General features: G+C 40.3%; 1 protein-coding gene across 2 annotated transcripts in view; it reads left to right on the top strand.

Moving 5' to 3' along the window:
• The window catches only part of ELAPOR2 (endosome-lysosome associated apoptosis and autophagy regulator family member 2), a 149,757-nt gene that overhangs the window by 107,540 nt on the left and 28,514 nt on the right, over positions 1 to 13,703 (top strand). For both annotated transcript variants that reach the window (XM_080666831.1, XM_080666830.1), the window contains exons 9-13: positions 3,783 to 3,963; positions 5,445 to 5,573; positions 6,754 to 6,844; positions 8,790 to 8,892; positions 12,252 to 12,389. In XM_080666831.1, coding sequence (XP_080522957.1) covers positions 3,783 to 3,963; positions 5,445 to 5,573; positions 6,754 to 6,844; positions 8,790 to 8,892; positions 12,252 to 12,389 — 642 coding nt within the window. The remainder of the gene's footprint in view (positions 1 to 3,782; positions 3,964 to 5,444; positions 5,574 to 6,753; positions 6,845 to 8,789; positions 8,893 to 12,251; positions 12,390 to 13,703) is intronic.

Below are 13,703 nucleotides of genomic sequence, written 5' to 3'. Positions count from 1 at the left end.
AGGGATTAAATCCTTTCATGTCCTTTTTAAATTGCTGCCAGACATTCAAAGAATTAGTTTGTAAGTTTGTTTGGGATAATTGTACATTATGCTGTTGTAATTCTAAAATATCAAGAGATGTGTTACCTTTGTCTCCAAGCACCAAAAAGATGATTTTTTATTGATTTCCAAGGTTGCGAGGTACTATTATAGGTAATGGGGGTAATACAAATCTGGGAAAAATTATAATGACATTGTAGAATAATATCATGTAAGGATATTCTTTGCTCTAGGCCATGGCAATTCCATTTCAAACTGGCTGTCAATTTCTTTTTGTATAGACAAGGTCTTAGTTACATTTTCTGCACCTCTCCCAGGAGCAAGTAGTGATAGTCCCTTCCTTTGGTGTCCACGCAAGCCAGAAACCTCTCTTTAATTTTACACACAAAGGAGCAGTGGTTTGATTTTGTGTCATACAAAAGGGAAGCTGGGTGGCGACCCCTGTGTAATTATACTTCCTAGCCCCACCCATGGTCCTCCTGGATGACCAAGGTGTTTGGTATTATTGGTGACTACATTAGGTGGGGGATCAGCCCACATAAGGGCTCTTACCCATGAAGGGTCAGGAACATAAGTCCAAAATACTTCCCTATTTGCCCCAGGTAATATTATCGTACAGCTGATGACTGCTAGCATGGCAAGAAAGACGTTCTCAGGCGTTCTTGGGGTTCTGGTTACCTCACAATTTCGGACTTGTATGTCTTTTTCCTTCATCAGATTAGGGAGGTTTTCAGTCATTATTTCTTCAACTAGGTATTCAGTCTCTTGCTCTTTCTCTTCTCCTTTTAATATCCATAAGATGCAGATTTTTTTACACTTGATGTTGTCCCAGAGGTTTCTTAAACTATCTTCATTTAAAAGATTTTTTTTTCTTTTTGCTACTCTGATCTGTTGTTTTCTGCTACCTTGTCTCCCAAATTGTTTATTCGATCCTCTGCATTACCTAATCTGCTGTTGATTCCTTCATTTTAGTCATTGTATTCTTCATTTCTGACTGGTTATTTTTTATGGTTTCTATGTTCCTTTTTTATGCTTTTGAAGTTCTCACTAATTTTCTTGAGAATCCTTATAACCAGTGTTTTGAGAATCCTTATAACCAGTAGTTTGCTTGCCTCCATTTCATTTATTGTCCCCCCACCGGAGATTTCTCTCATTCTTTTATTTGGGACGTGTTTCTTTGTTGCCCCATTTTGGCTGCCTCTCTGTTTTTGTTTCTATGTATTAGGTTTAGTGATTTTCAACCCTTTTCATCTCATAGCACAATTACTAAAATTGTGCAGCACACCAAAAATATATTTTTTGCTAAACTGACAAAAAAAAAGGTATAATTTTGATTCATCTACACTGGACAGCTATTGTTGTATTGGCTGTTGTAATTTTTTTTTTATAGGGCAATCTAAGGGAAAAGAGGTCAGTGCCCCCGACTAAATTGTCTGGTATCACATGTTTTAAAAATTCTTGCGGCACACCAGTTGAAAATTGCTCTATTGGTTATATCTTCTATGTTTCTTTGTCTTGGTAGAGTGGCCTTATGTGTCTTATAGGGCCCAGTGACACAGCCTTCCTGGTCACCCACACTGGGTACTCCAGCTGGACCCCCTGTGTGGTCTGTGTGAATCCTTCGGTTATAGTTGAGCCTTGACTACTGTTGGTATGTCATTGGGAGGAACTGACCCTCAAGTCGATTAGCTGTAAGAGCCAGCTTTGACTACAGTGCAGCTGCTGTGCAAGGGCCAACCCCATGGAGCAGAACTCACTTCGGTTTAGCTCTAATGCCTGCCAAGTCCACCCCTTGAGTGTATTGCTCGTGTAGGTCGTTGGATGGTACTCTGGCATGATCTGAAGCTGGCCACCAGGTGTGCTGGCTCCGGGTTCTCCTTGGAGGTGCAGGCCAAGGTAAGCCACCGCCTGTGCTCTGCTCAGGGCCTCCCTGCATGAACTACAGTGCAACCTGCAGATGACTGCTGCTTGTGCTGGGCTTAGAGGTGCCCACGAAAGGCCAAGCTACAACCTGAGGCTGGCTGACACTAAAGCGGGGCCTGGGGCTGCTTAGCCGGGGTGTGGGGCAGGAAAAGGCCAGATGCTGCTGGTTTGGGGTTTGTGAACCTTTTGGAAACTTTAGGGAAGTCCACAGCATGAGCCAAGGCATACCGTCTACATGGAAAATCCACTGGCTTGGGCAAACCCACATGTTAGGTGGGGCAGGGTGTCAGGGAATCACCAGGTCAGGGTGAACAGTGTTAGGTTGATGGAGACCCAGAATCGGTGTCAGCCTGCATCTGCAGGGGTGGGTTCAACAAAGGAACAACGGCTTCTGTCAGCACTTCTGTCTGGGAGAAAGCTGCCCCTCTAGCTCTCATCCCACAGCCAGACAGTTCCTCCTCCCAGGTCCCTGGCGCCTTTTGAGCTGCTGCCCCAGTGCTGGAGCTCAGAAAGAGTGAGTTAGGGTAAGTCTCTGCCCCAGTTCTTTAATAGGAACGCCTGGGACTCCAGCAGCCCGATGTCTCACGCAGTCACAATCCCCACTGGTTTTCACAGCCGGAAGTTATGGGTCTTTTCTTCTCAGCACTGGACCCTGAACTGGGGGGCTTGGTGTGGGGCTGGGACCACTCGCTCTCCAGGGAGGACTTCTGCAGCCGCCAGGTCCTTCTGATTTTTATCTGCCACATGTGGGTGTAGGACCAGCTCATTCTGCATCTTCGCCCCTTCTACCCATCTCCAAGTGGCTATTTCTGCATATCCGTAGTTACAGGACTCTGATCAGCTAGATTTCAGGTGGTTCTGAATAATGGTAGTTCCGTAGTGTAGTTGTAATTTTGATGTAGTCCTAGGAGGATGACAGTACTGCGTTTAGCTATACTACCACCTTGACTGGAAGCCGGGAAGCTGTCTTAATCCTGATGTTCAGTGCACATGCTGGAGGGCCTAAGATCCTCAGGAGAAAATATTTTAGCTATAGGTCTTGAAATCTAATATCATGTTACTGGAAAAGATCCAGAGAGCAACTACCAATATTTATGAAATAATAGGATTAAAATGTGAAGCCGGACATATTCTTCTTTAAAAATATATTTTTTTAAATCACTATGTGGAAAGGTTGGTGGTAGGTACTGTGGTTGAGGGAAAGGAAGAGAGTAATGCAGGTCTCAAAATGAAAAAGATAGTCTCTGCACAGAAACTTCTGTTGGTTAAGGAGTAAATAAAGTGAGTGGATAGAAGAGTAGGGGCCATAATCACACTATCTGTATTTTAAAGAGGAATTTCATGATGAGGAACATGCTCTGTCTGAAGTAAAGCCACCTTTAGTTTAGGGCAGTGGTCGGCAAACTGCGGCTCGTGAGCCGCGGTTTGCCGCTCTTTTGACTAATGAGTTTGCCGACCACTGACCTAGACTCTTGATTCCAATAATTATAGGCTGTTGTTGTTCGTTGTGGTTAAGCCCCTATCCCAGTGGTCGGCAAACTCATTAGTCAACAGAGCGGCAAATTGCGACTCGCGAGCCGCAGTTTGCCGACCACTGGTTTAGGGCAAAAATACTTGGAAATAATGGTCATTTGTCACTAAAGTTTTTTTTTTTTGGGGGGGGGGTCTCATTTTCTTACTGATGTTTTAGATTGTCTTTATTCGGCCCTTCTAGTCTATCACTATTTGGGATTTTCCTAGGCTGTCAGTTTAACATTTGTGCTACTGGAAGTGTAAAGCAAATAAAGGATGTTAAATGACCTACGTGCCTTTTTTTGCAGACACAGATAATGTACAAGTGGATAGAGCCCAAAATCTGCCGGGAAGATCTCACAGATGCTATTAGGTTGCCCCCTTCTGGAGAGAAGAAGGATTGTCCACCTTGCAACCCTGGGTTTTATAACAATGGATCATCTTCTTGCCATCCCTGCCCTCCTGGGACGTTTTCAGATGGAACAAAGGGTAGGATATTAGTTAATCCAATAATCGGACTTTTTGCATATTAATCTTGTTGGACTCCTGTAAGTTTGTTCTAATTGTTTTATGAAACCATTCTTTAAAACATACATTTTTTTCAGAGACCAAAGTAGAGTTGAGAAATATGATAATGATGTCATGAGACTGCAATGGTTTATTTAACATATCGTAAGGATTGCTTTTTAATGGCATTCTGTGTAATACAGTCTTATGGTATGATTCTGCCTTTGGGTAGTGATAAGAAGTTCCACCATATTAGCGATTAAGAATAAGCACTTAATTTGCAGAATATGTGTACACAGATATTGATGCAAGCATAAAATATAATGCCTTCTAATTCAGCTTTATATTGGAATAATAAGTCACATTTTGTGCAATAATATAAAAACTTGCTCATTTTAATCATATAGCATATTATATTCCCTAAGCAAATTGTTTCAAAGTGTGTAGTTGGGAAAATTTTAGTACTTACCAAATAATGTCGAAGGTGGTTAGAGAATTTGTTTTAATTTTGGTAGACAGGGATTACAATGCATTTTAATTGCAGGTTTCTTACTTGAATATAGCCATGCAGCATACTGAATATCCTGAGCCTTTGAGAAATAACATGAAAAGGACCTAAGAGTCAAATTGTCTTGGGTTTGAGTCCATATCCGGCAGGCTACCAATAGTGTTATCTCTCCAAGTTACTTAAAACTTTTGAACTTCAGTTTTCTCATCTAAAAATTGTGGGTAATAATATCTAGCTCATCATTACTGAGCAGGTTATATAAAAATGGTTCCTGCAATACTTTGGTACCAGAAGTGTTTGCTCAGTGAACATTTTCTCTCCCTACCCCTTCTCTTACTGATGTGATAATGCAAAGTGTCTTGGGTAAATAAAAAAAAAATGGCTAGAAAAGACCCTCCATTTCAATAGAGCAGATGTTAATTTAAATCAGGTTTATTCATAAACTTTAACTCTTTTCAAACCCCTCAACTGCCAGTATTTTTTTAACATAGCTAATATTTTGAACTTCAAGTAATCAATCCATAATTAAATTGCATGATATTCTGTTCCATTTAATAACCAATAGGAAGTGTGAAATGTTTACTTATTCATGAGGTGAAGAGTACTGATTCTAAAATCACACGTAAGAGAACATGTTTCAGAGTGACTCTTCTTGTAGGGGATAATTCAGTAATAGCAGTTACTCCCAGAAATGAAGGGGAAAATTACTTTAAAAGATTTTACATTTTTCCCTTTTCATGTAAGTCAATTATATATGTGTATAATGTATCCAGAATTATTTTTGTCTCCAGATTGTTTTTGAAAAAGTTACTAATTCTTCAGGGAATTGGTGGTTCAGGATCTCTCCTTCCCACTTCCCTCTCTGCTAATTAAAATTCAGTAGTGCTTGGAACAAAGGAAGAAGTTGTCCAGATGCAGTTTAACAGTCACTGTTTGCCCCACTTGTCTCCTGCAGAATGTAGACCATGTCCAGCGGGAACAGAGCCTGCCCTTGGCTTTGAATACAAATGGTGGAATGTCCTTCCTGGCAACATGAAAACCTCCTGCTTTAATGTCGGGAATTCAAAGTGTGATGGAATGAATGGTGAGTTCAGAGCCAGCCTCTTGGATGTGTTTTGGCAGCAGAGACTTTCAGTTTCCGCTCTTTAAAAACATACTACATGTGGGTACGAGAAACTTCAACGGGCCCTCACATAAAAGTAGTAAATGTGGTGTTACAGCCGGATGACTTTCCTGTAAGAATATAGGGGTCAGTGTAGAGGTAGATGTTGAGGATGACCAGTTATGGTTATAAATACCAGAATAGATTACCAAGGGAATTAATGAAGTATATGTCATTTGCCATTTTGAAGGGTAGTGTGACAGTGTTTCTGCCTGGATTAGTTTGGTCTGGCTGAGCTCTGAGGTTGTTAAATCATCGCTATCTCTTTTTGCCTATGAAGTCTATGACCCTGATTACAAAATACTGATGAACCCCACTTACTGAAAACTTGAAAACATGGCCGAGTTCTATAGGATGGTTGCTGAATGTTCTTACATTTTAAGTTCTTAGAGAGCCTAGCACTTAGCTGTGCCTATGGTAGGTTGATTGTTTTTGTGCAGAGGACAGATTCCTCTCTCCCCCCATCACCTTCTATGTACATTTGTATCACCATATTGCTGACAATTGTAGTGTGTGTGTCTCTCTCATATTCTTCTGATTCTTCAGTGAGGTAGAACCCAGTCTTGTCTTTCTATCCCTAGTGCATATCATGGTTCTTAGCACTCATGAGTGCCAATCGAGTGAATGAATAAGTGAATGAACGTAGAACAAGGGTTAAATTAGGGAACAACAATATAGCAAACTATAAAAAATAACTCCAGACTTCAGATCTTCTTCATTAAGTAATTTGAAGTTTCTATTTCTCATTGGTTACCTGGAGACTAGGATTTTCTATCGTATTGTATTAGAATGAATGAAGACCATCTGTTTCAGTTTAAAAAAAGATAGTCATACCTCACTGAGAAATAGTTTTCTCATTACATAACTTTTATGCAAAAATATGCATCATTTGATTATTTCTGGGGAATCATATGCAATGTCTTTATTGGTAGGTAGGAGTCTACCTCTATGTGCAATTTGCAACTTCAATTTAAAAATAGGGAATTCTTTGGAAGTATTTCCAGCTTTGAAACACTACCGGTCTTTTTGTAAATTCATTTAAAAATTGTTAGAAATCATTAATGGAATTTTTACTAATAAAGATGATCTTTATTATTTCCAGGTTGGGAGGTGGCTGGAGATCATATCCAGAGCGGGGCTGGAGGTTCTGATAACGATTACCTGATCTTAAACTTGCATATCCCAGGATTTAAGTAAGGAAAACCCATTCTGATTTCCTTCTGTAAGAACCCTCATGCCTGTTTCCCTATAGAAATAGATGGAGTAGGACTGCCTTTATAAAATATATTAACATTGTGATATCCTCAGCAAATAGCAAGTAGGGTAATATGTTTAAGAATATCTGTAGAATCAGTGATTGAGAAACTATCACTATAATTGTGTATTAGTTAGATGAAGCTGAAAGGTTTAAACAATATTTTATCTAAACGTTACAATAATCATGATTCTTGGATGTTTAATGAGGATGTCTTAGTCCAGGTTATATGCAGTAGTATCTTATAGTATACTAGAGGCCTGGTGCACGGAATTCGTGCATGGTGGGGGGAGGGTGTCCCTCAGCCCAGCCTGCACCCTCTCCAATCTGGGACCCCATCAGGGATGTCTGACTGCCCGTTTAGGCCTGATCCCACCAGGATCGGGCCTAAACGGGCAGTCGGACATCCCTCTCACAATCCAGGACTGCTGGCTCCCAACTGCTCACCTGCCTGCCTGCCTTCCTGATTGCCCCTAACCGCTTCTGCCTGCCAGCCTGATCACCCACTAACCACTCTCCTGCCAGCGTGATTGATGCCTAACTGCTCCCCTGCCAGCTTGCTTGCCCCTAACTGCCCTCCCCCACAGGCCTGGTCCCCCCCAACTGCTCTCCCCTGCAGGCCTGGGTCCCCCCTAACTGCCCTTCCCTGCAGGCCTGGTCACCCCCAATTTCCCTCCTTTGCCGGCCTGGTCACCCCTAACTGCCCTCCCCTGCAGGCTTGATTGCCCCCAACTGCCCTCCCTTGGAGACCTGGTCCCCCCCAAACTGTCCTCCCCTGCTGGCCATCTTGTGGTGGCCATCTGTGTCCACATGGGGGCAGGATCTTTGACCACATGGGGGCAGCCATCTTGTGTGTTGGAGTGATGGTCAATCAGCATATTACTCTTTTATTAGATAGGATAGAGGCCTGGTGCACGGGTGGGGGCCAGCTGGTTTGCCCTGAAGGGTGTCTTGGATCAGGGTGGGGATTCCCTTGGTGCATGGGGCGGCCTGGGCGAGGGGCCTGTGGTGGTTTGCAGGCTGGCCACGCCCCCCGGCGACCTAAGCAGAGGCCCTGGTATCTGGGATTTATTTATCTTCTACAATTGAAACTTTGTAGCCTGGAGCAGAGCCAAGCCTTCTGCTTGCTCGGTGGTGGCAGCCATTTCTGTTGGGATTTATTTATCTTCTGTAATTGAAACTTTGTAGCAGAGGCCAAGGCAGGCCAGGGCTTCAAAAGCTTGGCTTCCTCCATCGCCGGGGGCAACCCTAGCCTCCTGCTCTCTCCAGCTCCATGGTTGTGGCCATTTTTGTTGGGATTTATTTACCTTCTATAATTGAAACTTTGTAGCCTGGAGTGGGCCGGCCAGGGTGTGTAGAAAGCTTGGCTTCCTCCATCTCCAGGGAAACCCAATCCTCCTTCCTGCTCTCTCCGTGGCCACAGCCATCTTGGTTGGGTTAATTTGCATACTCGCTCGTGATTGGCTGGTGGGCATGGCTGGTGGGCATGGCTTGTGGGTGTAGCGGAGTGATGGTTAATTTGCATATTACTCTTTTATTAGATAGGATGTTTATTTTTCTCTATTAACATGTCACACATCTTAAAATTGCATTTTGCTTTAGTCTCCCATGTTGAAATATCCCAGTAGGTGTCTTTTGCTTGCTTTAGGATGGGTGGTACCCTTTATACCAGGAGATTCAAGCACAGTAACATGGTTGTGGAGACTCCATTTAGAACAAAGGGTATGGCCAACAGAGATTGAGTGAACAAATAATTGGGTTGTGGGGAGCAGTCGATTAGGGGATGAGGAGAGCGTGGCTTTCAGCTTAATGAAAAATGTGATAATTTTGTTCCAGATTGTATTTAGAATACACTATAATATTGTAATTTTAATGTCAAATAGACCACCAACATCTATGACTGGAGCCATGGGTTCTGAATTGGGAAGAATAACATTTGTCTTTGAGACCCTCTGTTCCGCTGACTGTGTTCTATACTTCATGGTGGTAAGTGAAAGAGTGGCTTTCAAAGGCCAGTTTAGAAATCTAGAAGCTTAGCATTCTCTTTTAAGTGTGAATTTATTTATACAAGTTGAGATAAGAATCCTATTTTTCTTCCCATGCTTAGTCCCTTACAAAGCATTTAAAAATGTCTAAAGAAGTCACTAAGAATTGTGAAATGATACCCACAAAGAAAGCAGTTGTTCCTCGTGGGAAGGACTGAGGGGACCCTGGCAAGTGACAGAAGTCAGAGAATATTAATCTGTTAGAAAATTTCTTCATAAAAATACGCTACCAGCAGAATGAAAAATTTCCCCCAATAGCAGTTCAAGCCGTCAGGAGGGAAAAACATGTGTTAATAAGTGAGGGAAGAAAGTAATGTTGTAGACACTTGGAACAAAGAAAACATTACCTTGTTAAATGTAATCAATGTATTCCAGCCACAGTGGCTCCGTGGTTGAACATTGACCTAGGGGGTGTCCAGGAGGCAGCCTATCATTGATTCTTTCTCATTATTGATGTTTCTGTCTCTCCCTCTCCCTTCCTTTCCGATACCAATAAAATGTATTTTAAAAAATTTAATCAGTGTAGACAATGGACTTTACAATGTACATGTCATAATTTTGCCCCTTTTTTCTAGATGTCCTATAAATCTCAACTCTTAGCTTAAAATTTACTGGATCTCTTGTGGATATTAAAAGGTTGTTGGCTAAGATTTTAGCATTATAATTAAGGACTGACTATATAGACGTGATTTGTTTTTGTTTTTCCAAAGATCCTTTAATAGCTAGTTAATAGTCCATTAACAATTTCCTCCATGACATACAAGATATATGGAGATTTAAATATTTATTCATGCTTCCCAAGAACTTAAATGAAGATAGACTATTTTGTTCTGAAAAAACAAAATGACTTCATGGTGGTAATAGGAGATCATAAATAATCTTCAGCAAATCCATCTATATTATATCACAAATATAATATAGTCTTCAATTCTCCCACCTCCACCTCCTTAGTCCTTTAATGTTAGTCCTTCTTCATTCTCAGAGCCATTGCTGAAATTTAGATTCCTATTATCTTTTAACAGTAGTCTCCTATCCATTCTTCTTATCTCCATTCTGTCATCCATGCTGCTGTCAAAATATCTTTATAAACATAAAAACAATAGTAGAGGCATCCACATCAAGCTACCCCCTTACTCTTGGTGGCTTTTTGTTGCCTGTAGTAATAGCTCTTGAAGTGTGGTCCCTGAACCAGCATCACCTGAGAATTTGCTAGAAATGCAAATTTCTGAGCCCCATCCTAGTCTTAATGGAAAACTCTGGTGATGGGGCCCAGCATTCTCTATTTTTAGCAAATCTTGAGGGTAGTTCTGATACACACTAAAGTTTGAGAACCAATAGCCTATAAATACACTTAAAATTCTTTAGCCTGGCCTCTGTAAGGCTTTTTCTACTTTTTGCCTACCCTCTGTTTCCAAACCTACTGTGAGTTTTCACACTTTTTAAAAAAATGTATTAAGTTTTTACAGAGAGGGATAGAGAGTTAGAAACATCGATGAGAGAGAAACATCGATTAGCTGCCTCCTGCACATCCCCTACTAGGGATGTGCCCACAACCAAGGTACATGCCCTTGACCGGAATCGAACCTGGGACCCTTCAGTCCACAGGCCGATGTTCTATCCACTGAGCCAAAACGGTTAGGGCTTCACACCTTTTTAAACACCCTGAATTTGATAGTGGAGCACTTGGTACTTTTTAATTTCTCTTGCCTTGCTACTCTAGGTTTGAATGACATTCCTCCTTATGCTCTTTTGCCTGGTGAACACCTATCCATACTTCAAAGGCAGCTCAAACTTTACCTCTTTTGGGAATATTTCTTTTATTCCTTTAGGTAAAATGAACAACTCTGTCCAGTGTGCTCCTAAAAGCCTTTTGAGAAAACCCTTCTTTGATTATGTGGATATATTTATTTTTTTTTGGTCTTTCTCATTTGAACAAACACTAAGTGTAGGTATTACAATTATTTATTTTGATAAATCAAAACTGGAGTTTTAGCTCATAGCAGAATCTGTTAGCTATCTTTCTGTGTGATTTGGTGTTCTCACAGGATTTTTTGAGATATCAATGAAATAGCATATAAAAATGCTTTCAAAATTGTGTAGTGTTTTACATATATAAAGTGGTGTTAGTTGTAGTAATGCAATAAATTCCATTTATCATTAGAATAAACATCCAGAGAAATGTTGTTTACAGAGCACTATCTGCATATTATGAACTCCTTTTAGGAAATGGCATGTATGATGACTTGATTGTTTAGTAATGTGGGAATTCTATAATGTATGAAAAGCACATTCTGTTGCTTCTGTCTGTGGCATGAACTTAACATGCCTCTCTTTATAGCAGATTTGATTTCTTTATAACACGTTTGACTCCTATGTTTATATCACAGAAAGAAAAGAGACATGTATTGAGTTCATACCACCATATTGTTAACATCCCAGATAATTCACAGAAGCCCATTTAGAATTCTAGGTGATGTATTAGGGGTTCTGCAGGGAAGGCTAATAAGAAAATTCAGGATTAATCTTGGTTTTAATTTCTAATAAATTAGATATGTATTACATTATTTGGCTGATTTATTATATTTGCTTTCTTAACCATGTTAATGACAACATATTTGTTGGAATATCACACATTTGTATGGTATTCTAAATATTGAATTTAACCAAGGAAATAAAAAACAAATATTACACAAATTAATCCTGCGGAAGTTAAAGCATAAGCAAAAAGAATATCTCATGAACATAAAATAACATTCTGATTAATCTGCACTTGGGTGAGCCAGGAAGTTGCAAGTATAGAACAGGGAGAACTTACAATTTCTATGTAAGAGCTGCCTATCAGCATCTCCCAAGGAAAAAGATAAAAACGGAAAGCCTTGCTATTTTATGAAGTTCACTGTGAGAAGTTTGAGGAATTATGTTTCCCCTTCTAAGTATATTTCTCCAAGGTAGAGGTTCACACCCACACCCACACCCCCCCTACATGCATGTTCGCATGCATACACACACACACACACACACACACACACACACACACACACACACCCCTCCTTCACATACTATGATTTGAGACCTTTTACATGTTACATTGACAATGTGGTTGATATATTGTAATTATTAAGCTAGTCAGTGCTTGTGTAGATTTGAGGGGAAGTTTTGAGAATTAATTATAGGGTTACATCTCTGTAGATAAATATTTACAAACCCTGCAGGGTATGCTGTAAATACAAACACATGTTTTTAATGAATACACATGTGTATTAATACTGAGTTTATACTTTTCTGTGTATATTTTTTAAGGATATTAATAGAAAAAGTACCAACGTGGTGGAATCATGGGGTGGAACCAAAGAAAAACAAGCTTACACCCACATCATCTTCAAGAATGCAACGTTTACATTTACATGGGCATTCCAGAGAACTAACCAGGGGCAAGATGTAAGTTCCAAGTTTTTTTTTTTTTTTTTAAATAAAAAGATGATGCCCTAGTGGAGATTTATAGAAAGTGATCATTGGAATCTCCTGGAGGAAAAGATAGCTTTTTATTGATGTGAAATCAAGGATTTGGTTATGGAGTAGACTGGTATAAAAATGGTTATTGTTTTGAGAGCAAGAAGGTATGAAATGAAATAATACAGTGGATCTTTGAATTGTTCTCACTGTGAACAATTATAGGTACTGGAAGCTTAAGAGAAAGAACATCTAATTTTGTAGTTATTTAAAACCTTACTTTTAAAGCTTTCTGAGACTCTGAAAAGACTGGTGATATACTTCCTCTTCATCTGAATGATCAGGCATTTGTTCAGGAGGCATTAACAGGTGTTGGTTTATAATTTCATTACAATAATGTCTTCTTTTATAGCCTGGAGAATGTGTGTGGACACAGGATTGGGTTAACACAGAGAATTATTTACCCTCTTTCCCTGCTAGAATAGACCTTCATCCTCCACTAAGTAAATCCCATTGTATGTTTCAATAGTAGCAGTATTATTGTTTTTGTGAAGTTCACTCCAAAGATGTGAACTTCCCAACTTGAGAACAAGGTAAACCACGGGTTCAGAAGCTGCCTCTAAAGCTGAGGTGGCAGAAGTAGCATTTTCTCTTTTCTTTTGAGGCTTTCACTGGGGAACCCATTCCCCAGATTTTACTGGCCTCCGATTCTGTTATTTACGAGTGTTTAGTTAGATCACCATCATGCAGGGCATGAACATGCTAGGGATGCTTCCTTGCCTTCTTTTTTTCTTTGCTCCACACAAAAAGCATTTAGTCTAGAGTAGTGCTGCCCTGTACTGATAGTGTGATGCCCTCTGCTTGGATGAAAATGAGACCTTAATTGATCCATTATCTCAATAAGGAAAAGGATAAAGTAAGCCACAGATTCTTGCTCTCCTTTACAAATGCTTTCAGTAGAAAACAGAGAATCTTGATTAGGAAAAGTACTAGAGAGAGAGAGAGAGGAAGGCCCAAAGTGGTCACGTGATTGCATCAATATTGCACAATTAGTGTTAGGGTAGGGCCAGAGTCTTAGTCTGCCAAGGCTAGTCCACGGCTTCTGCCCGGAAACACTGTTGGCATCTGTTGTAGCATTAGGTTTGGGCTTCTATCTTGAGTAAATGGGAGATAAAACTGCTCCTCTGTTAAACCATGCTAATTCTGCTAGATAGATGTAAAGTCTATAAAATATGCCCGAGTTAGTACCAATTATGACATATCCATGGTGACTGTGACAAAACTCCTGGGACTCCATTACTG

The sequence above is a fragment of the Plecotus auritus genome (assembly GCF_963455305.1).
Source record: "Plecotus auritus genome assembly, chromosome: 4".
Taxonomy (NCBI): Eukaryota; Metazoa; Chordata; class Mammalia; order Chiroptera; family Vespertilionidae; genus Plecotus; species Plecotus auritus.
The sequence above is the reverse complement of the archived record's forward strand: the minus strand, read 5'-3'. Positions and strand labels throughout refer to the sequence as shown.